Source organism: Cryptomeria japonica, chromosome 7 (genome assembly GCF_030272615.1).
Source record: "Cryptomeria japonica chromosome 7, Sugi_1.0, whole genome shotgun sequence".
In the NCBI taxonomy this organism is placed as follows: Eukaryota; Viridiplantae; Streptophyta; class Pinopsida; order Cupressales; family Cupressaceae; genus Cryptomeria; species Cryptomeria japonica.
The window spans coordinates 185,976,723-186,001,637 of NC_081411.1; the positions used below are offsets into that span (position 1 = coordinate 185,976,723).

Consider the following 24,915-nt stretch of genomic DNA (forward strand, 5'->3'; position numbering starts at 1 on the left):
GATCCTAAGCAAGTTTGACATTGAATATTTGGACAAAAAAGTAATTAATGGATAAGATATTGGAAATTAGTTAGTAGATGCACCTATTATTGATGACACTCCCATTATCTCAGAATTCTCGAATGAATCCATTCTTACGGTGACAAATGCAAAGCCTTGGCTTCTATACTTTGATGTTCATACACGAAGCATGGCATAGGAGCTGGTATCCTCTTCATCACACCACAAGGGGATTCCATTCCTAAGTAATATCAATTGTCATTCCCTTGCACAAATAACATAGAAAAATATGAAGCATTAATAATAGGATTACGAATTGCAGTCTAGTGGAAGATCTAGGAACTTCATGTTTTTGGGGACTCTCAACTTGTAATTCATCAAGAAAATGATGATTATAAGACTAAAGATGAAACTTTAATACCTTATAAGAAAATGGTGGATGATTTTAAGCAATATTTCACATAGATAATCTTTGAATGGATTCTAAGGGATAATAACCAAGCTGCAGATGCCATGGCTACCATTGCTTCCTTCATTGATATGCCTCAGAATGAGACCTTCTATGAGTTCTTGCTAGATAATCTTTTGGTTCCCTCGTATGAGATTACTCCTGCCAAAATGATATGTCCTGATTCTCCTTGGTATGATACCATTTTCACTTATCTCCACAATAATATCCTTTCACCTGACCTTTCCAATAATCAATGTCATACCTTCATTCATCAATCCTCCCAATATGCCATTTTAACTGATACCCTTTATCATCAGGGTCTAGATGGTACTCTCCTTAGATGTTTAGAAAGTGACAAAGCTCAAATTGCATTATGTGAGGTTCATGAAGGTATATGTGGTGCTCACTCTAGTGGCCCAACCTTAGCCAAGAAATTGATAAGGACTAGATACTACTAGCCTACTATGGAAAAATATTTATATCAGTTTGTTAGAAAGTGTAAGAAGTGTTAGATTCATGAAGACCTTATGCATGCACCAATGCATGAACTTCAGCCGATTGCTATTCCATGGCCCTTTTGTCAATAGGGACTTGACCTTGTAGGTAAGATTAACCCTCCCTCTTCCAATGGTCATAAATTCATTATTATAGCCACAAAATATTTTTTGAAATGGATTCAAGTCATTCCTCTCATCCATGTCACCAGATAGGAGATTGAAACTTTTATCCTTAACTATATCATTTGTCGATATGGTTTTCCCCTTTCCATTATCACAGACAAGGAGTGTACATTTAAGAATCAGGATGTTCATGAGCTTAGTTATCATTTTCATATCCATCAGCTCTTTTCCACCCCATATTACCCCCAAGGTAATGGTCAAGTTGAGGCGTCTAACAAAACTATCCTTAAAATTCTCAAAAATACAGTCGATGACATTGGTCATAACTGGCATATTCAACTTAACCCTAGGCTTTGGGACTACCATAGAAGTGTTTGCACACCTACTAGAGCTACAAATTATTCACTTGTTTATAGTGTTGAAGCTATCTTTCCTATTGAGGTCGAGCTAGCATTCTTATGAGTCTCTTTATGCAATCTAATCAATGATGAAGATCACAACATCTCCCAATTACAAGATCTGGAATTATTGGATGAGCGCAAACAAATTGCTTTCAATCATCTCAAAGTATATCAACAAATAATAAGTAGAAGATATAATCATAAGGTAAATCCTGACACATTTCAGGTAGGTGACTTAGTTCTTAGAGAAAATCCTAAGAATCAAAAAGACAGAGAGAAGAAGGGTAAGTTTGAACCAAATTGGCTTAGCTCTTACATCATCATAGCAGTCTATGGATCATGTGCATATCAACTCTCAACACCAGATGGAGAACCTCTTAAGGATCCTATCAACAACATGCACCTTCATAGGTTTTACACATAGTTTTTTAGAGTATCCCAATATCAAAAATCATAAAAAAAAATAAAAAAATAAAAAAACAAATCATAAAAATAAATAAAATCATCACTATGGTGAAAACCTGGAAAACAGGTTCCTTGTGACACAAAAAATTGAAAAATTGAAAAAAGTGAAGAGAAATAAATTTGTCCAATGGTGAAAACCACTTCGGTGGTGCCCTGGGCAAGTACCATGGTGAAAACCAGGTTACCGATGCCATGAGTAGAGACATTGCTCCTCCCTCCTTTAGGACTCAATCTCATCCTTTCTCTTTGCACACACTCAAAGCCTACCATGCCATACTAAATTTACCTATATCCATCATGGCTTGTTATTGGTCTACCGAAGATTGGTTAGCCCTTCATAAGAAACCCCTTTTCACCTTTCTTTCCATAATAAATCAGGTCCAAACATTAACTGGGGAAAATCCTAAATCTAGTGATGGAAGTGGTACTTTGAGAATCGCATGTTTTAAAGAGTATTGTCTTTTCATTCCTCCTTTTCGTGCACAATATGCAATTAAAGGTCATTTGCATCGCCAATATACAATAAAGTTTCATTCTTCTCTGTAATAAAGGTATCATTTTCATGGATTTAGTCAGTTTCATATGAGACACAATCAGTAGTGGGATTTCAACAAATTAAAATTTTCAACAAACTTTGGCCACAACGACGTTTTTTAGCACTATTTGTCCCTCATCACAAAAACAACATTGTGACTAAATCAAACATGTTAACATAAGTGGCAAGAAACAAAAAATAACTAGAGGACTTCATTGAATGTTGGTGTCAAGTCTTGATTTTATTTTGATGCTATCTTTCGATGACATGTCTTTTAGCTTTTTCGGGGTGTCTATGACTAGAGATTCTATCTCCAAGATGTATTTGACTAGAAAGCGGAGGATGAGTTATGTTCACCTACTTTGTTGTCTGTGGATTGTCTCTTAGTAATGTTATGGCTCATCCAAGGATATGAGGGCATTGTGAGTTTAGTATGAACTGGGGCATTCCTTGTTTGTGATTGTCTGATCTCCATGCAAATGGGTACAATGGCTTTCTTGGTCAAACATTACCTATATTGTCATAACCTATTTTCCATAATAAAGCTCAATGATTTAATAATAGCACAAGAATCTCTTTCACTTTCATATCTTCTACCTTCCATCCCTCTTTCCTTTTGTCTTCCATCGTCCCTTCCTGAGTCCATGTAGCCTTCTATCATATGACCGAGTATAATGACACACCAAAAAGATATGCATTTCATATAGCTCTCACCTACATCATTACATATTAGCACATCATACACATGCATAGACATCATGATAGCATCACATCTTGTACACACCACTGATTAGCATCTAATATAAGCATTTTCATTATCATATAAAACTTAAAATGACAAAAATATACATCATGCATCTCATCATAAAAATAAATCATAAGCATACATCCATCTACATTTAGCACATATCACATTTGCATCATGCATAGCATACATATAAATCCAGAAAGTAATAAAAATATATCAATTGCATTTCATCATGTACAAATTTGCATCCATATCATAATTATCATAAGCATCATAACAACACATCTATACATAAGACTGCATCATCATATAGAATCGTCACATCACATAAGAACACATGCATATAATCACTGTAAAGATTGATCATCTCATATATATATATATATATATAAATAAAAAATATTAGTGTCATGATATAATGATGTCAAAATATCATATGGCTACAAAATCACTCGAAGGTGTCTATATCATCATACAAAAATTGATACAAAATGGGATCCTATAGAGCTATGATGACCTCCCTCCCTTGAAGCTAACTAGCCTCGATAGAATCTGAGCACTTCAAGTACCTCCCCTGGATCTCCTTGTCCTCCCCCTAGTGGTTCATGTAGAACCATGACCCTACCACTGAATGTTTCTCTCCTATCCCTACCTATAGTGGTAGAGCATGAAGATCTCCTATAGCTCCTCGCTCTCAACTTTAGAGGTTCTGCGACATAGTATAGGTTCCTCTAGTAGGCTATCTCATCTCCTTCCTAGAGACAAAAGGAAAATCCTGACATTGTTTCCCCTGTTGCTATAGCCCTAGCCATCCATAGTGTCTCCTTTGTGGTCATGTATCTTTGGATATCCTCATCCCTCTCTCTGCATATCTCTCATCTATCTCCTTAACTGAGTCACATATCTCTCAAGATCCTTGATCTTATTGGCCTAGCCCTCTGTGAGTTGTCATAGCATGAGTAGCTCATCCTCTTCCTCATTTCCTCCCTGGGCTCCCTCTACCTACTATCTCTGTTGCGGAGCATCTTGTCCCTGTCCACCCTATGCATGTCCCTACATCTTTCCAACCTTACCCTGTACCTGTGCCTATCCAAGAATCTATAGGACATGTCCTTCTTTGCTCCTAGGTGGCCTTGGTGGTCTGCCTCTAATGCAACCATAACCAGTGAAACCCTTAAAAGAGCATTGACTGGCTTATGCAACAAGAGTAACACAACGAAAGCAACAAGAAAACATAGAAAGATTATAGAAACAGATCATATTATTTCCATAGAACTTCTGGCAACCAATCGGTTATAATCATACAATCATCATAGAATATCTAGTAGTTAACCAATTGCATGCAGGCTATCAACTAGATACAATCCAACTGAGACTCTCAAAATCAACTGATTCACTAATCACCAATCCTAGTCCTTATTCTTATTTCTACTTCCCCCTTTGCCTTACAAATTGTTACATAGTGCCATATTTATACCCTTCAAAACATATCCAGGTTGGCCACAAAATATTAAATTTACCAATGCAAGAAAATGAAACGTGTAACTAGATCCACCCTAAGAATGAAAGAAATCTTTCCAGAAATAAACAACCAAGAAGTGTAGTTCAGTAGGAAGGTCGGCCACATGCCAAATAACATTAGAAAAGACCCAAAATAGATCCACATGCCAATAACCACTCTGATAATGAAGGAAAGTTAATAGGTAGGCACAAGAACTATTGTAGAACCTAGAAACAGTCAACCGAGAGTGATAACTAGCCAGGAAAGAATCCAAATGGACCGAAAATCTTGAATTAAGCACATTAACCAATCCAGAAACATAAAAATAGGATCTATAATGAAAATCAAGTAACTACTGGCACCAATCGGTAAGAACATAGAAAACTGCCCACTGAACTAAACAAGAATTGATCTGAAAGGGAATATTTTTGGTTGATACAAGATTGCTCACAGACTGGGGATGCTCCTGCATCAACCTCCCTATCCAACTCCCTTTCCTACATCCCCACCTCTCTGTGCACCCTCCACTCTCCCTCCATGTCTATATCTCCCTCTACCTAAGACCATCCTCCAAGATCCCCCTCTCCTCCATTGACCTCTGCCTACATCCTCATCATCGTCATCCTCCTTTGTAGGTATGGGCTCACCTCGATCTATAAGGATAGCATATGGATGGGCTATAAAATAGGATGCATACTCATCATCCATCCTAGTGTTAATAATATCTAGCAACATATCCCAAGGCATATTTACCAACTACTCAAACTTTGTAACTGCTACATCATATGACAAAATATGCCCCCAATGGAATTTCTCTCTGATTGTCTAAGAAAACTCACTCAGACCCTATGGTGTATGTTGATGTCTACTAAACTACCTTCATACCATGTCAATCAAATTCCTATCCAATATGTAAGGAGTTCTCCCAATGAGATACTTACTATAAAAACAAAATGGCAGTTTTGTAGCGTCCTCCTCCTAGACCTCGCAATCAGGATAAGGCCTCCATATCATACTATCAATTTCATCAATCACTCGCCACCAGTACTCTACCTTCCTAATCCATGGCTAGGAAATGATCATGCTATAAAAATGTACATATGACTATCCATATCCTCTAAACCTAAAATGTATCAACCTAGTCACAACAATGTGCTCATAAGCCCATACCTGTAGAAGTGTAACCCCACATCCTAACCCGCATCCACTAAGGTATACAAACTAGTGCAACTCATGGCACAAATGCACTAGAATGCATGGATCCCACATGAACCTGCTCCTCTCAGTGAGAAGGATCTTCAATGTCCTCCCCCATCCGATAATCAAACCCCGTGTAGCCCTGTCGAGACATAAGAACCCGCTAATAACCCCTCCCACCAACATTGCTACTCTCTATCGGCTAGAGTACATAAAATTCCATCTCAAATGTCTTGGTCTCAACTATAGATCTGGGTCTCCAAAGAATCTGAGTTCATCCCTATCTCCCTCTAGATCATATACTATGAGATCCCCATGGATCGGCACACATAGTATCCTGAAGGCATCCTCTAATGTGACTGGCATCTCGCCAATTGGCAAATGAAACGTTTATGTCTTTGAGTGCCATCTCTCTACAAGAGAAATTAGTAGTCCTACGTTAATCCTAATCTCTGGCATATATAGCACATGTATCAAGCACATTGCATCAATATCGACATGCTCCTCGAAGTTCAACTCTGGTCGCAATCTTTGAGGTACCAAAAATATCTCTCATGACTCTAATTGGGGCAAGTACTCCTGCATCTAGTCAAATCAATTGTGTCAATTTAATGGTACTAATGTTCATCACATAGTGCTACTCCTATCCTAGTGCTTATTTTTATCACATGGTGTTGCATTCTATTAGTCTATATGTTTTTTCACATTGTACTTGATCCTATTTTGCTAGAGTACTCACCAGATTTTATCAATTTGAAGGCTTATCCTATATTCAACTTAGCAAACCTTCCTGGGACACCTATTGAGTGAGTCCTCTCAAAAACTTATCCAATTGGCAACGTATGTTTATCACATATTTTTTAATTCTAGCCTATCTTTCACTTTACCTTCCTAGAGAACTTGTTTGAGTGTTTCCTCTCAATAGCCTATCCAATTGATAACATATGTTCATCACACAATTGTTGATTTTTATCTAATCAGACATAAACAATTTTCTACTACACAGACACAATTTCAACCTACGCGTATGCACTTTTGCCACATAGATACGCCTGTTCATCACAAACGCAATCCTATTTGACCTACACATGCTTTCATATCTCAAATGCACCCACATCCATACATAGATGAGATTATGTTCATATGTGTGCCCCTACTAGACCTAAATGCACCTCTTCATCACAGATGTGTGCAAACTTGAGCTAGACATGTTAACACCTAATTTGTTGATTGCGCATTTTTGCTAAACTACTCTAAAATGCATTAAATGAACAAATAAATACAAAAATGTACAAAGCCAAGTTGAGGTACATACCAGCTCACACATGTCATCTGGTCTCTGGAACCATCATACGTGATCGAATCTATGAATCCTCTCTCCCATCTCTTTGGCCCTACTGATTGCTTTCTAAGCTCTAGATGCTCTAATCTCCTAGATGTTTAGGATGCAAATGAGATTTCTTTTATTATGGCCTATACATATAGGCTACTTAACCCTAATCTCTCATATCAATCTTCTTATCCCTTGTTAGTCTCTTTTTATCACATGACCTTGTCACCCTATCCTGTCTGTCTTTCTAGCCCTTCTTTCTTATCGAGAGATTGTCTGCAATTTTTCCATCCAATCTCTCAAGGGGGCATATATTTCCTGTCTTGGGGCAACTTTATATTAGTGTATCTTCTTTGAGCCAACACGGCAGGTTGCATTATCTGAAAGAGGGGGAAAATGTAGACACCTAAAATTGTCCTCTTTAACTAATTAAATATTTTATTTATTTAATTACGTCATCCTAAGTTTTCTATTATTAATTAAATCTTTATCTATTTAATCAATTCATTTATCTTCTTCAAACCCTTTTCTAATTTAAATAAATATCTTTATTTATTTAAATTATCTTTCTCCTAAATTAAATAGATATTTTATTTATTTAATTGGCCCCACTTCTTCTATTAATTAAATAAATCTTTAATTAATTAATTAAGTCATTATCTTTTTCCTCTATGATATATGTCATTTATCTCTTAATTCCCCTCTATCTACCCCTGTCATTATTTTATTATTTCTTCTACCTACCCTTTAATCTTGGCCGACCATTTATTTTTTTCACTTCTTAATCTTATCCCTCCATTTTCTAAACTATCTTCTATATAAGAGGATTCTTTCATCAATATCAATCCTAATCAATACTTATGCAATTAATCCTTCTTGCAATCAAGCAATTTCACAACCACAATCCATTTATTTAAGCTCTTGTGCACATACAAAATCTATCAGAAAATATATCAAACAAGATCAATGGAGATAGGAGACAATGTAAATTGAAACCCTACTTGGCATGTGAATGGTAATATTGCTTCATTTGTTGATTTTCATGTTCCTAGGTATCTTCATTGGTGTATGGTGAATGTTTAGTTGTAGAACTACTTTTTTTTGGTTAGATCATTTTCACTATATACAATACCATTGCACCAAAAATATCATTTTACAAATAGGTCTTGTACATCCAAATAAAAAATTGTCCCGCGTCTAAATCTCCAAAAGACACTAAAATTTCCCATCAAATTAATATTTTTTTATATTATGTTGTACCATATTATAATCTTTGTACACCATTCCTAATTAATATCTCTATATTTATTCTTTAATTAATATTTTGATCATCTATAAATATACATCTCATACATAATATAAAAAAATGCTAGAGAGTAAGTGAATGAAGAAGGTATGGGAGGTAGAAATTCTGCTTGAATCATGTAGAATCCTCACTCTTACAAATTATTCACTCATATATATGCTTTCAACCTCATAAGATCCATAGAAAATATAACTAATAAAAATTCAATATGTAAAACTAAAAATCAAAGTAAGAAAGTAGAGATATAAAAATAATGTATAACATTTTCATTTTACAAATACCTTCCAAGTATCATGGTGGTTTCTTAAATGGATTAGTTCTAGTTGCATCCCTAAAAGTGGAACCATCAATAACCCTTAGATCATCAACACATTTAACCGTGTACCTCTTATCAATCAAAAATATATTATTTCACCCTCCATTAAAATGCCATGTGATATTAACATTTTCGATGCAAAACTTGGCTATAGCCACCTCATCCTTGATATTATGCAAAGTTGACCCAATGAAATGAAGCCTTCTTCTACCATTGGACTTATCGTTATAGGCAATTTTTTTCACAAATGCTAACTATTATAAAGAACATTATTGGGAACAACATTACTACCAGAAAGACCAAAAGAATCCTTGGTACCAATGTGGACCTCATAAAAACATTTTGAAGCAAAATTTGTTTTGTAAACATCAGTTGGAGAGACAATAAAATAAACTAAAATCATAGGATCAATAATTATATTGTTAGAAGTAGATTTGGATTGGGAAACAACACCAACAAGTAAATTTGTAGCAAAATGGAGAGGAGAAGAAGTAACAGAGCAAGAGATGACCCTAGATATTTAAGAAAATCAAATGAACTAGGAGGAGAAGAAAATGAGTATGTGGTTTTTAATCCTCTAAAATAACATTGTCCTCAAAAGTAGCATTAGGAAACATTGTATGGTGGTCACAAAAACATTCTTCCACCAAATTGAGAAAGATTTCCTACAATCACTATGAGAGAACTCAAGAGACAAATGCCCAATAGAAAAATAGAACCTATAAAGAAAAGGGATCCCCTCATAGTCAATTGGTTCATACCAAGATCTATCATTAACTTGCAAAATAACTTCACCAAGCAAAGATTTTAAAATGTTAACTTCAAGTAAAACGTAAGAAAAAGAATTATGACTAAAGATTCTAGTTAAAAATTTCACCTTCAAGAATCTATTGAAAGTATTACCAATAGAATCATAGAGTTCATCACACCAAAAATTAAGGGGAAGATATGACAACCTTACCTATAGAAGTAAAATATCAAATGAATCTTTCAAATGATTGAAAGAAGAAACCTAAGGACACATTAAGAAAGGATGCAAATCTCACCTCTAAGACCTACCATCAAGTTAAGCCTGCTAATAATTTTAAAAATTAAATCACACTACAAAAAGAATTTTGATAGAAAGGTAAAGTTCTATTTTACCCTTGACCAAAAGAGACCAAGCCTTGGACAAAATTGAAAAAACCTATATGTTATACCTTTCTTACCAAAAATAATCTTCACATTCAAGCTTCCTAGAGGAATCACAGGAGAAGTATAAGCCTAGGGGACTGTTGATTTGATAGTTACCTTTATATTCACAAAAGCAGTAGGATTAGTAGTAGCCAACAAGATTTTTCTTAACAAGTATGTATAGGATTCTTACTCTTTAGAGCTAAAGGAAACATGAGGAGTAGAGGCCCCAACACAACCAACCAAAATATTAGTAGAGGAGGTCCCACCCATAGCTAGGGAAAAACAATTGAGAGAAGAACCCAAAGCTAGGGCATCCAGCTTAAGAGCTCCCACAATTGGAGCCACAATCATAGTCGTCATATGACTAGCAACAAGTAAAGAATAACCAAAATCGTGAGAAGAAAGATCCACAACTAAATCCCGTGGAGGCAGATCCACAGTAGAGGATTCAGCCATAAATAGGAGCGAGAATGTGGAATTTAAAAATGGCAGTGAATGAGAGCAAGAAGAAGACATTTATAGAGCCTGCACTATTCCACACAAGACATATCTTATAATGTTATGATTGGGGTTGCATCAAGTTTTTAAATGACATTTATTTAACTAGTATATCTATATTTAAAAAATATAGGTAAAATATGTCAAGAGATATCTTATAATAGAAGAGGATCATCTGTAAAATAAATGTTCTTCAAAAATACTAAATCCCAAAAATACAAATCCATTAATGTTTTTCTATGAATCTAGCTAGGGACAAGTGGCGAGGGTTCTATTTTATTTAGAGTAATAAAATAACACCTCCACAAAAGTTGAAATATGACATATTTCATGCATTTACCTGTCATTTGCATGTCAAATTGTTTCAAAAATGGATTTTTGTTTGCGAACATTTTGATGTCATTGTAGATGCCTCTCGACATAATGATTATTATTTTTAATAAATAGTTTCAGAAATACATATACACAATGCTTATTACTTTGCTCACATAGAGGAAAAATAAGTGGCTGATGCTTCTTGTGGCTATAAGATGCAACTCTTGATAATTTCTAATAAATATTTTTATTTGAATATAAAATAACAAATAACAAATTATTTATTCAAATATAAAATAACAAATAACAAATTATTTATTCAATTAGTAGTTCATGCACATCCTTAAAAGAGGGGAATGCTTCATCTATGAAATTTTCTTCTACTCTAAATAAATATTTTGATTCCTTCTCATTAAAGTTAGTTTGAAGTGTCAATTTTTATTGCCTACACATTGATACTTCTTTTAGAAAATATTTTTTAACATATTATTCAATATAAATATCATCTTGAGAAATAAAATATATTTAATATTATCTAGGATTAATTAAATGATTGATTAATCAAATTAATTAGATATAAATATTGGTCATACTAAAAGAAATAATATATTAATTAGAAAAAAAAAGTTTTAATTTTTTGTTAATTTGTTGTTGTTTTTTTATTAGATAAGGTGGAAAGGGATCTTATACCCAAATTTATAACAAAAGAGAAGTTCAAATACATTTGACCAATTGATACACCAACATAACTCCAAAATGATTAAAAAAAATAGAGAACAAAAAATAAAAGATAAAAATATATAGTGGAATAATTAGACTTCATATTATGGAGAATCATTAGAGCATTCCATTCATCCATGACTAGGTTCAATGTTTTATTACATTTGTATAGAATTGTTTCCTTGTTGCACTTTTTCACCTCCTAGATTTTTTAGTTCCTTTTAAATCTTTGTGCCTCTTATCCTCTAGCTCTCTCCTCTTTATGTTGAGATCTTCTTATAAATAAGTCATATAGGTCATAAAAAATTCCATTGGGTCTTTAGTGATAGAGAGAAACATGACCGAGGAATCTTCAAAATCAAATAATTTTCTATCCAATGGATTTAGTTTCTCCTCTAATTTTCTCTACATATCCTTTTGGTATTCATAATTATATATCTCCTTTTCGTAGTCATAATTATCCTCATCATCATTTTTTCTTACTCTCTTTATGATTTTTGAGGTAAGACTATGGAAGCCTAGTTAGTTTCCAAAGAATTATTCTCAATGGGATTTAAGTAGGATTAAAAAATGTCTTTAGGGGATAGGTCCAGATGGATTTTTTAGGTGGATTAAGAATATTCTCCTTCACTTTCTTAGAATCAAAATGATGCCCATGTAAGCCTTCATTACAAAATGAACCTTTTTTAAATTAATGTTGGGTTGTATTAGAGTATGGGGGATATATTTATGTAGATTGAATTGGTAATGATAGTTAATGAAATGTTGATGCAAGGGAGATATGTACCATTCATATTTGAGGCTCCAATGAGGTTAAAATGTAGAACAGAAAGCTAATCAAATTTATATACCTTAACTACACTAGGAGAGAAAAATGGTAAGTATGAATGACATTCAAATGGCCTTTTAAAGTAAAATATTTTGTTATATGCCCACTTACCTCATCCTAAGGCTTTGGAAGCCCCTACCTCTTGTAGCAATTTTGAAACTGAACTAGTTTTTCCCCCTTTTTAAGGAAATCCTCTACAAACTCCTTGTCATAGGATTTATGACTTCTCTTTACCTTTTTCCCATGGAAACTAATACCACTAGACTCAATAATCAATTCCTTAATCACAATGATATCCGCCCCACTATTTTTGGCTTCACTTATATTTCATTGACAATTTCCATAATTCATTTTGTATTTCCTTCTTTTTTGAGGGAGCTTCATAATACACACAATTCAATAAGCACAAATTATCACTAATTATATTCTTAATTTATGTAAATTAATCTATTAGCTAGTCATTTTTCCCTTTTATGGAACAACAATATGAATGGACATTTATTTTATGTTAGGCATGAAGTAGCTACACACACTTATTTTAAATAACTTATATTTCAAAATCCATAAATTTATATCATTTTCATGATTCTTTATTTCTTCCCTTTCTACTTTCTCATGCTTTCTCATATAGATTCACATCCATACCAAAGTAAGGGGAATAGAAAAAACATACCTTAAAAGTTATATTACTCTATTTTATTGCATTTTGTGTGGAATTTATGATTATGGGGAATAAAAACATATACTTGAAATTTAATTTGTTTCTTTATTTTATGTTAATTTATATGAATTTTTTTTTCCAACTCTAGAGGTATCCTTGCAACCCAACCTAGCACTCAACCTTCCTTACCTTGGTCTTACTTATTGCCAAGTTGAGGCCAAGAAAGGGTGATTTGAGGCAAGACTAGTCCTATAGGGATGTATGTAGCTGCTCACAACTCAAACCTTGAAGTTGAACCCAAGACCAATGGGGAGAAAACCCACAACTCCACTACTCATGTGGGCTCAAATTTATGTGGAAGTTCTACATTCATTATATTATTCTAATTTTTTTCACTTGCTAGCTAAACTTAAATCTAATGATATAGAATTTTAATATGTCAATCAATTAATTGTAGAATAGGTCTAATCCAATTTGTAGGGTTCTTACTTCTTATGCTAAGTCACACTTATGGTGTAGTATAATTTAGAATTCAAATTCTAAATTTCTTATTTCTTATGCCAACTTTCTAGTATTATAACCTAGAACCTATTAGCTAATGAGAACTATACGTCTTGAGTTGTGTACATTTATAACCTATATCTAGAATATATTAAGTTATTTATGATAGTCATTTTAGATAGATTCACTTTATAAAGAATATACATTAAGATAATTTTAGTTGAGTACATCTTGACATTTGAACTCTTGCATTTGGCATGTTTTCAAATCTTATTAATGTCAATTTAAAAAAAAAGAGGTTTACCCTATGTCTAGAGTAGATCCTTAAAGCTATTTTGTAGCATCACCAATTACTCAATTTTAAGTACAAGCATGGGTGACTATATTTAAAAATAATCATTAGTATCTAAAACTAATCCTTGTAGGAGCTATGTTGTAGGATCATTGATTTCTCAAATTTAAGTACAAACATCGATGATTATGGGCTATCCCATAATAATGGTTCCCGCTTTTTCCAACAAAAAAATTTGGCGCAGGCGGGAAAAAAAATTGGGGGCGGGGGGATTGGGGGGGGACGTGGCTGGGTCGAACGAACTAGGGGTGTTCGAGAAACCCCCCTTGTAGGGTTCGATCGAACCTGCCATCAGCACCACATCACCATGCCCTATCAGTAGGAGCTAGGCATTCTCACCTTTCATCTTTCGACCTACATTATTTCATGTGCACAAAATAACCTTTTTTTTGTTTAATAATGTTTTTTTTATTAAATTTATTTAAAAAATAATAAATAATTTGTTTGTTAATTTATTTTTTAATTGAATAATTGTATATTTATTGTTTTTCAGCATTTTAGAAATTTTTTTGAAAATTTAAAGTTTTGATTTAAAGCCAATTTGTTTTAAAAATTAAATAACTGTATATGTATTTTTTTTCAATTTTTTAAAAAAATGTTGTGAAAAACTTAGAAAACTATGGTACTAAATTAAAACTTAGAAAAAAGTTAAGAAAGACATTAGAAAAATTAAAAATTAGAAAAATGTTACAAAACTAAATATAATAAATTAAAACACTAGAAAAAATTTAATAAATTTAAATTTAAAAAAACATTATAAAACTTAGATAACAAATTTAAACAAATTAGACAAAATAAAACCTCTATGACCTCTTTTCACATCCTATTACACACACAACATGACCCCTTAGGACCTCTTAAGACCACATGTGACCCCGACGACACTATATGTCCCCTTAGGGCCATAGAGGATCACATAGCAGACCCTAAGGGGTCATATGTGGTCCTAAGGGGTCACGCATGTGTTCTAACACATGCATGACCCCTTAGGACCACACGTGACCCCTTATAAAATCCTAGTGTGTATGACATACCCCTTAGTCCATCACATAGTGTCCTAAGGGGTTATATGTGGTCCTAAGGTGTCACACATGTGTTAACAAATGCATCACCTCTTAGGACCACATATGACCCTTTATAACATCTTAGTGTGTGCGACATACCCCTTAGGATCACATAGTGTCCTAAGGGGTCATATGTGGTCCTAAGGGGTCACACATGTGTTCTAACACGTGTGTGTCCCCTTAGGACATATGACACCTTATAAAATCCTTGTGTGAACGACATACCCCTCAGTCCATCACATAGTGTCCTAAGAGGTCATATGTGGTCCTAAGGGGTCACGCATGTGTTGTGACCCATTAGGACCACACATGACCCCTTATAATATCCTATTGTATACAACATGTACCCCTTATGATCACATAGTATCCTAGAAGGGGTCATATGTGGTCATAAGGGGTCATGCATGTGTGTTCGAACACTGTACATGTGTGAACCCTTAGGACCACATATGACCCCTTATAACATCCTAGTGTCTACAACATACGATCCCTTAAGATCACATGTATAGTGTCCTAAGGGGTTGAATATGTGGTCCTAAGGGGTCATGCATGTGTTCTAACACATGTGTGACCCCTCAGGACCATATATGACCCCTTATAACATCCTACTGTACATACAACATTCCCCTTAGGATCACATAGTGTCCTAAGGGGTCATATATGGTCCTAAGAGGTCACACGTGTGTTCTAACACATGCATGACCCCTTAGAACTGCATATGACCCCTTATAAAATCCTAGTGTGTACGACATATTGGTCCCTTAAGATCACATACATTAATGTCCTAAGGGGTCACACATGTGTTCTAAAAGATGCGTGATCCCTTCGAACCGCATATGACCCCTTATAAAATCTCTCTTCCCTTATTTTTCTCAACTGGCATGTGTTTTAATTTTTTTAAATTATGTTTTAATTTAGTACATGATGTATATATCTTTAATGATCTCTCTCTCTCTCTCTCTAAAATTAATGTTATCTCTCTCTTGAATTAATGTTTTAATAATTTAAAATGTATGTATGCAATTTATATAGATAAATTTATATATGTTTTTTCTTTTTTTGATAGGTAATAGGCCGTAGCCGCAATTTTTTGAATTATTATTATTATTATTATTATTATTATTATTATTATTATTATTATTATGTTTGATTAGATTTGACCCAAGACCTTCCCCATTCTATGGAAGGCCAAGAGTCACAGCTTAGAGATCCACTTTAGATGTCCCTATTGGGAATTGAACTTGGGTCTCCATAGTGAGAACCCAGTGTTTTAACCAGTTAAGCTCAACCCCTTAGACAAATTTATATATGTTTTAATTTAGTAATTGTATGTATATATCTTTAATGATGTCTCTCTCTCTCTGAAATTAATGTTATATCTCTATCTAGATGTCATGATTTAAATGATCTCCCTCTCTCTCTCATTAATATTTTAATAATTTAAAATGTATGTATGCGATCTATATAGATAAATTTATATATGTTTTAATTTAGTACATGATATATATATCTTTAATGATCTCTCTCTCTTTGTGTCATGAAAATGATCTCACTCTCGCTCTCATTAATGTTTTAATAATTTAAAATGTACATGTATGCAATCTCTATATAGATAAAATTATATATTTTTAATTATCTCCCTCTCACTCGAGCTTTAAAATTATTTATTTAAAAATTTGAATTATGCGAGAACTTCATGTATATATATCTATGAATTATCTGAGAACTTCACATGTGTACATTTTAATTTTTAATGAGCTCAAGATTAATGATCTCTCTCTCTCTCTCTTTAGATTTTAACTGGTTTTAATTTTTAATGTTTTAAATTGAATACTCTTCATGTGTGTGTGCTTATTTATTTATTGTATTATTATGACCTACCTAGATAGATGGCATCCTAGGATCTAGTCCATGATCATGTACCTAATCAGGATCCACCTACATAGGCTCCTAATAAGGATCCACCTACACAAGCTCCTAATTAGGAGCCACATGATGATATAGATCCTCCACACCAAGATCCCCCATTGCCTAATATTGATACCATTTTCCACTACAGTGACCGTGAGCTATAGAGGTTGAGGCTCATATTAGATGACCCACGGACTGATGACATGTACAAGAGTACATGCGAATCCATTTTTGATAGTTTGCATACATTGAGGGATCGCCTAGTTAGTCACACCTCATTTTCACCTCAGGTTATAGTTGATATTTATAGATAGTTGAGGAGTGAGGCGAGGGATCATGATTCTTTTATTGATGTGGTGACGATAGTCTCAAAGGAGACCATCAAGGAGAGATGTTTTCCACAGTATCAGGAGAAGAGTAAGGTGAGAGGATATCAGGTCATGAGTTGTATCAATCTATAGGTTGCATCATTGATTTACCCATGCTTCTTAACTGCCCATTGTCGTTATCCTAATAACGACTAGAAACCGTTATACTTTGCACAACATGTATTTGCTGAGGTTCATTGTCAAATGAAACCAAACTACCTTGATATTCCAACATATTATGGACAAGGGAGGGGCACGATTTCTGACAGAGATGCACATCGTAGGCATGACAGAGCTTCTCCTAAACACAAGGACCTTGTTGGTGAGAGATTTCTGACAATAGTCTCAGCCCTTGCCCCCATAGTGGATCACGTTGTGATTGCTTCTCAGAGAGAAGAAATTGATAGGATTGGACAGATTGCATCAACATCAGCCACCATATCATCTGACAGTTGCATCAATAGTAGCCACCATATCATCTGATAGGCTGGGTAGATATATGATGAGTCGACCAAGTTTGAGATCATCCACAGATCATGCATCTTCTAGTCATGGGGTGGCTTCAAATTCAAATGATTAGTATATTATTACTGGCATCCCCTCCCTAGATTAGGTAGTGGCTATAGTAGGAGGTGGTAGACATGTAAAGATGTTGTAATATTTAGTCGAGGACCTACTACATTCTTACCATTTTATTTCATCTCGACTTGGGATACCATTAGCTGTTGTTAGAGAGGAGATTCTCAGAGACAGATAGTTGCCATTACATCAATGCATACCCCAAGGTAGTCACAACATTCTCATCACTCTACGCATGCTCTGGGCACTGACCCACCTATAGATCACTCTGTTGCTACAAAGGAGGAGATACGATCTGATCAGTTCCATATAATAGATGTGGGCTTGGATTCATTTGACGAGTAGCTATGAGGTTTGAACCATATTGGGTTTATAAATATGCTACTATAGTCAGACACTTAATCCATTATGCCTAGTCATCTAGTTAGCCCCTTACACTCCTCAATCATACATACAACCAGAGAGAGATATGAAGGCACAAGTGATGTGGTTGATATGATCATAGGACATGATTAGACTATACAACCTACTCTTGATACACAGGTATGTACATGTGTGTTTAAATTTTTAAAAGATGTATATGTTGTAATGTACGATAAATCTATATAGATCATTTAATAAATAATAGAAGTTAACTTGTATCATTTAAATTGAACCTGGACTAATCCTTAAATACATGTACATATGTATATGTATAACAGTTAGATCATGTCAATCCTAGCTTGAGCTCTGAGTGTGTGCGTAGGAGAGATTCTTTCGATGCTACATGGGTTTTTAGTGGACAGGTTAGTTATGGTTTTTTGTATATATGTACATGTATGTATGTGCGTTACAATTTATATTTTAATTTAAATTTAACTAGTTAGATTTGATCATATTTAAAAATATGCACATATGTATATGTGTAGAGATCTATATTTAATATTTAAATAAATTCTACTTTTGCAGGGGTCTATTGGACATCCAAACTCTCCCTCAGATGGTCACTCTGTTCGTGGATGACATGATGCATGTTGATTTGCTAGACTTTATAGCTCATTTATTTATCTTTTTATATATGTACATTTTAGACCTTCATATTATATATTCATACATGTATTAATTTTCTAGATTATACTTTATATAGTTTGTGTTTGATCAGATTATATATTTCATGCATGTATGTTAGATTATGTACTTTATACAGTTTGTGTTTGATCCTGGATTATATATATCATGTGCATGTATGGTTAGATTATACTTTATATGTATATTTTTTACATTTGATCTTGGATTATATATCACATCATTTGTATTCAAATTATATATGATCATGTACATGTAGATATTTTGCAAAAGATCTTTAGTATCTATAAGTAATCCTTGTAGGAGAAAAGTGTCCCAAGACTAGGCTTAGACTAGTTAGAAGCATATAAAATTTTAGATGGGATTTTCAATAGCTCCATATCATTATCTCAAACTTTAATTTCTAATTTTATTATAACCACTCAAGCAATAAAAAATTTAAAGTTGACAACATGGCATGGACTACATAATATTTCTAGTTCTCTCTCAAATATTTCAATAACTCAATTATCCATTTATTGTAGTCTCAACTTATTTTCTTAGAGTAATTTAGATATTTGAGTTAGAAAAGATAGTATAAATATTTTTATTATATCACAAGTGTATATTTTTATCTTTAAAATATATCTATTATTTTTCATAAAAACACATAAATTTCATAAACATCTTACAATTTATATTATACTAAAAATTAAAAAAATATTATAAATCTATATCATGTCAATATATTTAATTAAAAAGACACCATTCATAACTAGTTTTTACATTCAAATAAAAAATAAATAAAAACATGTGTGTTGAGTCTAGAAAAACCTCCAGCAAAACATTATTTTTTTTCATAAGAATAATACTCTATTATGTTATTCCATATACTTATAAACTCTGTACATTATTCCTTATTAGTATCTCCATATTTATTCTTTAACGAATATCTTAGACATTTATAAAAAATATATCTAATATATGATATTGGAAAATCCAAGAGATAAAAGGCTTTGAAGAAGGTATGGAGGGTAGAAAATTCTCCTTGAATCATGTAGAATCTCCACGCTCTTGCAAAATCTTCACTCCTATATACCTGCAATGCAATCTAATAAGATTAGTAAAAGAATCTAAGTAATAATCATTCAATAAGTAAAATTAAAAATCAAAGTAAGTAAAGACATAAAAAAGAAAATACAACATTACCTTCCAAGCATCAAGGTGGTTGCTTGTGGATTAGTTCCAGGTGCATCTCTAAAAGTGGAACCATCAACAACCCTTAATGCATCAACACCTTTAACCTTATACTTTTTATCAATCACAGAACCAATATCACATCCTCCATGAAAATGCCACATGGTATTGAGATTTTCCCTACAAAACTTGGCTATGGCCACCTCATCCTTGATATTAGGCAAAGCTGGTCCAATGAAATGCAGCCTCCTGCTATCGTTGGACTTATCCTTATAGGCAAATTTTTGTATGGAATTTGTTTCACAAATGCGAGCTATTATCTTGACCCCTCGAACACATTTCTGGAGATCTTTAGGATTGGAATAATAGTTATAGCGAACAGAAGGATTGTCTCTAGGATCTCTACTAATTAGACTTAGATTTCCTCTTGATAAAGGATAAGCTAATTTCTCAAAAATTACCCCACCATACATGTTTGTGGATTTGGAACCATTTGACGAAGCTTGCTGGACAAAGCTACTGGAGAATATGTATAGCTCAGAATTGTTCAAAATGCCTACTGATTGAATGCTAGAAGTATTCAATGGTATAGGGGATTGTACTGCTATTGTTGCACGGGGATTATCCTGGACCCCTTGTCCAACTAAAGGCACATGTTTTACAACAGATATATTTAGCTTTTTAAGATTTTTGTAGGGGCCTATTCCACTTAAAAGCAAAAGTTGAGGACTTCCCATACTTCCAGCTGACAAAATTACTTCACTATAATGTGATGATTCATTAATTAATACTTGATAAGACTTATTAGTATTAAATGAATTTATGAATTCTACACCATGAGCCTTCAACACTCCTGCAAAAAGTTTTTAGAACCATCATCAGATCTGAGTCCATTTTAGCAGAAATAAAATCATCAAAACAAAACAATTTGAAATTAATTGAGAAAAATTTCCACTTGCTCATATTTTAAATGGCAGCACATTTTATTTAAAGCTTTCCATTAGTAAAGAAAGAACTTACACCACCAGTACATTTTATTCACTAGGAGCTCATGCCTGAATCCTCATCCTATCATCGTCCAGTTTCATGGTTTTAGTAGATTTAATTTTTACCTTTTATAGATACATCTTAACTGTTTCTTAAAGCAGTTCAGTCGGTTGGAAAACTGAATTTTCTTTTGATTTCTAAAATTTATGTGGAAATGTTGACGTAACGTGTACGTTCATTAAACTTTGCAGGCCAGGGTGGGGGTGGCAAAAACTTTAATTGAATGAATTTGACAACCTACATTGGATAATTATCATTCACATTCAGATTGGCCCACACAACTCTGTTGTGGGTTTCAGGAATAATCATCATTTTTAGCAGCTATAACGCATTACTTCTAGTTGGTGTCTGTGTCAGCACGCACTAAGAGATTTATCATATAGACGGACCAGAATCAAAGTAGCTTTCAGTAGAAATTCATCACTGGCCTTGTTCCCTACCTTTATTGTGGGTAGCAATGGAGGCCTTGGTTTCGGTCCTAGCTTAAGAGCAAAGCAAATCAAGAATAGAGATCTAAAGCCTAAAACCTATTTATTACTTGATATAATATTTTAAAAAGTAATTTATTTATAGCCCACTAGATGAGCATATGGATTAAACTGGATTTTTGGTTATTTGAGAACTCAAAAAAGCTAATCAAGTGAAACATAAGAGTAAACTTTTACTAGTAGCAGAAAGTTGAAAGTTCAAAAGTAAAGCTTAATATTATTTTTCAAAGAAATTTTTCGTACACAATTTGAAAAAAATAAAAAACAAATGAAATTGAGGGTGTATAAATAAACTCTGTTGTTCTTATATCCAATGAAGGATATCCAATTATTTATACTAAACATTTAAATTTTATTATCAATATCATAATTCAACATACTAAAAAATACCTCTCAATGATGTCAATCATCTTCTCTAATCTTAAATAGTGTACAAGAACATGCGTCCAAGAGTAATTGATTCCAAACGTTGGCAAAAAGCAAAGAAAGTACTCAAGCTATCATGGCAGGCAATTGAATGCCCTCTTGATTCTCAAGCATCTCTTCGCCATAAAAAAAAGGGCAAATTAAGACTGATTCGCAACTTTAACCAAACAAATAGTATATTCAAATAAAAAGAAACCAATATAAGTACACTAAAACAACAAACTTGATCCAAAAGTACAGGTTTGTTTAATTAGGCACCTGATGATGAGCTGAAGAGAATTCTCGAGGCAGTAGCATTGAGTAGAACAACAATATTATGAGGATTTGCACACTTGAGTAGATCTGCAGCCGTATGTCTCTTGCCATGGTTATCAAAAGTGGAAGCACTGATCTTGGTGCCCTCCACATGATCCACAGTATACCCATTGTAAGGAAGCACTCCCACCTCCAGAAGTGCATCTTTCAGAGCCGTAGACCAGCGAGAAAGGTGATCTGGTTTGAAGGCATTCACTTTTTCCACCCACAGAAACGATTCATTTACCAGTTTCTCATCCCATCCCATGCGTTGAATAAATCCCAAGCTTGCTCTGCTATAAAACCCAGCATTAATGGCAGTTCCGCCTCCCAAAACTCTGGCTCTGGCCAACTTCAGTCCATCCTCGGTTAAAACTTCCTGAGCTATTGAAGTGTACTTATCTGTTTCATTCAACGGATTCCCAAAATTATCGCCATTCTCAATCTCAGGGTTTCCGTAAGGAGACCCTCCTCTCTCCAGTACCAAAACCGTATGCCTCTGTGAGAGAGTTGCAGCGAGAGGACACCCAGCTGTACCTCCTCCAACGATAATATAATCGTATTTTCTTGCAGCTGCTTTCTCTGCGTCTAAGGTTATAAATGGGTATGGAAAGACTGGATTACCTGCATATTTCCACCATAATATTCGCTCCAATTAATCTTACAAATCACAGCTTACTCTATCAAAGTAAAGATTTTAACATTGTAAAAATGGAAATTCTCATAATCTAAGTGTGATTTTAAATGTTGATGAAAAAATTGTTTGAATAGATTTTATGAATTGTAAAAATCGTATAATCTATAAAGAATTAAAAACTGTAAATCAAAAAATTCTGATAATAGATCAGAAAATATGATTGAAACACAATTTAATTAAAAACAATTGGACCCAATCCATGGATTGTAAAAATCTATGGATTGAAATTCCTAACAAATAGAAACAGTTGTACGAACCAGTAGTTTGTGTTGCTGCTTCCATACTGGATAACAGTTGACAACTGGTCAAGAATAGAAGCCATGGAATGACGAGTAGAAGCTCCATTCTCACTCGAACTTTCGCTTTCTTGAAATTTTCCTGTTTATTCAATCCTTTTATAATGGTGCAGTGCTCCCGCCTTGCATTAAATTTAATAAAACTCAAATATTACTGTCTGTGGACCCACAATTAGGTCGAGAAGAAATTAAAAATTCCTTCCTTCAGAGAGAGAATTTAGTTGAAAGAAATTACTTTCAGTATTCTAGAACGTCGACAGATCAACAACTTTTCAAAAGCTGCAAGTTACACTGAACTGCCATTACAGTAGATCCATATTAGCATCCCTGGTTACAAAATACAATTGTTTTTTCCCTACCTAAAAGCACTCATTTCCAATGCTTATATTGTAATGCCTCGAGGACAACACTAACCCTAAAATATCATGGAATTAAAACTTGGTTATTCCAATGACCAGAGCTTGAATTATCCAGACTACTTACCATATCAAGACTGAAAGCATACCCCGAATTACAGTAATCAGCTTAGTATGAGGAGAGGTTTAAGGAGTACAGATTATCTGAGTTTTAAAATGGTAATATTATATAATTTAAAGAGGTTTAAAGATTATCTCATAGTTTTAAAATAGTAATACTATATAATTTAGAGAGGTTTAAGGAGTAACTATTATCTCATAGTTTTAAAATGGTAATATTATATAATTTAGAGAGATTTAAGGAGTAAAGATCATCTCATAGTTTTAAAATAGTCATATTATATAATTTATGATAAATGTTTTTATTTCTTCTTAAATGAAGAGAAGTTATTGAATATGAGGATTTTTATCAAGTCCAAAGGAGAGTTTAAATTTTGATGCTGATTTTATTCTTTTAATTAATATTTTAGGACAATTTTTCATCCGACCTAAATTTGATGATTTATCTCAGTTTTTTCAATTTTAAATGATATATTAAAATTTTTAAATTTATTATATAAAGCATTTTGACTTTATTAAAATATATATTAGTTTATATTATTTTTTAAAATTGTTTTAAATTTTTTGAATAGTTTTGATAATATTTTTACATATTGATAATATTTTGATAATATTGATAATAGTTTTAGAATTATATAGTAATATTTTGATAATGTTTTAAATTTTTAGAATAGTTTTGATAATATTTTTAAAAATTTTAAAATAGCTCTTACTTATCAATATTTTTACATTTATTACTAATAATTATCATATGTATATTAATATATATTATTTTATGATATTTAATAATATTTAAGATAAAAATACATATAAATTTAGAATATATTTGAAATAGAATTATAATTGTTTTTAATTTTAAGAATATAGATTGTCTTGAATATTTTCAAAAATTAATTAAAAAAATTTATTGATAATAAAAAATTTAAGATTTTAATAATTATGATTCTTATTAAAATATTTACTTAATTTAAATTATATAAAATAATATTTCCAAATAATAAATATATTATTTTCATTAAAATTTGTTTCAAACGTCCAATAAAAGGCATTTAAATGACCAAACTGCCATAAAATTTTAATATGAGAGGTAAGGATGACAGTCAAAT

General features: G+C 33.1%; 1 protein-coding gene across 1 annotated transcript; it reads right to left on the minus strand.

Moving 5' to 3' along the window:
• Nucleotides 1-19,801: 19,801 nt before the first annotated feature.
• Nucleotides 19,802-23,382, minus strand: LOC131056395 ((R)-mandelonitrile lyase-like). Its single transcript, XM_057990767.2, has 4 exons — nt 23,295-23,382; nt 22,305-22,964; nt 20,098-20,938; nt 19,802-19,987 (listed from the first exon to the last, which is right to left on the minus strand). Exons 1-4 carry the CDS (start codon nt 23,380-23,382, stop codon nt 19,942-19,944), a joined length of 1,635 nt encoding a protein of 544 aa, XP_057846750.1. The 3' UTR covers nt 19,802-19,941.
• Nucleotides 23,383-24,915: the final 1,533 nt, after the last annotated feature.

Coding starts and splice junctions, on each gene's coding strand:
- LOC131056395 (XM_057990767.2), bottom strand. CDS start 23,382: ATGGAGCTTCTACTCGTCATTCCATGGCTTCTATTCTTGACCAGTTGT. Junction 22,965..23,294: donor AGCAGCAACACAAACTACTG/GTTCGTACAACT, acceptor GGAAATATGCAG/GTAATCCAGTCTTTCCATAC. Junction 20,939..22,304: donor TCTCTTCAGCTCATCATCAG/GTGCCTAATTAA, acceptor AACTTTTTGCAG/GAGTGTTGAAGGCTCATGGT.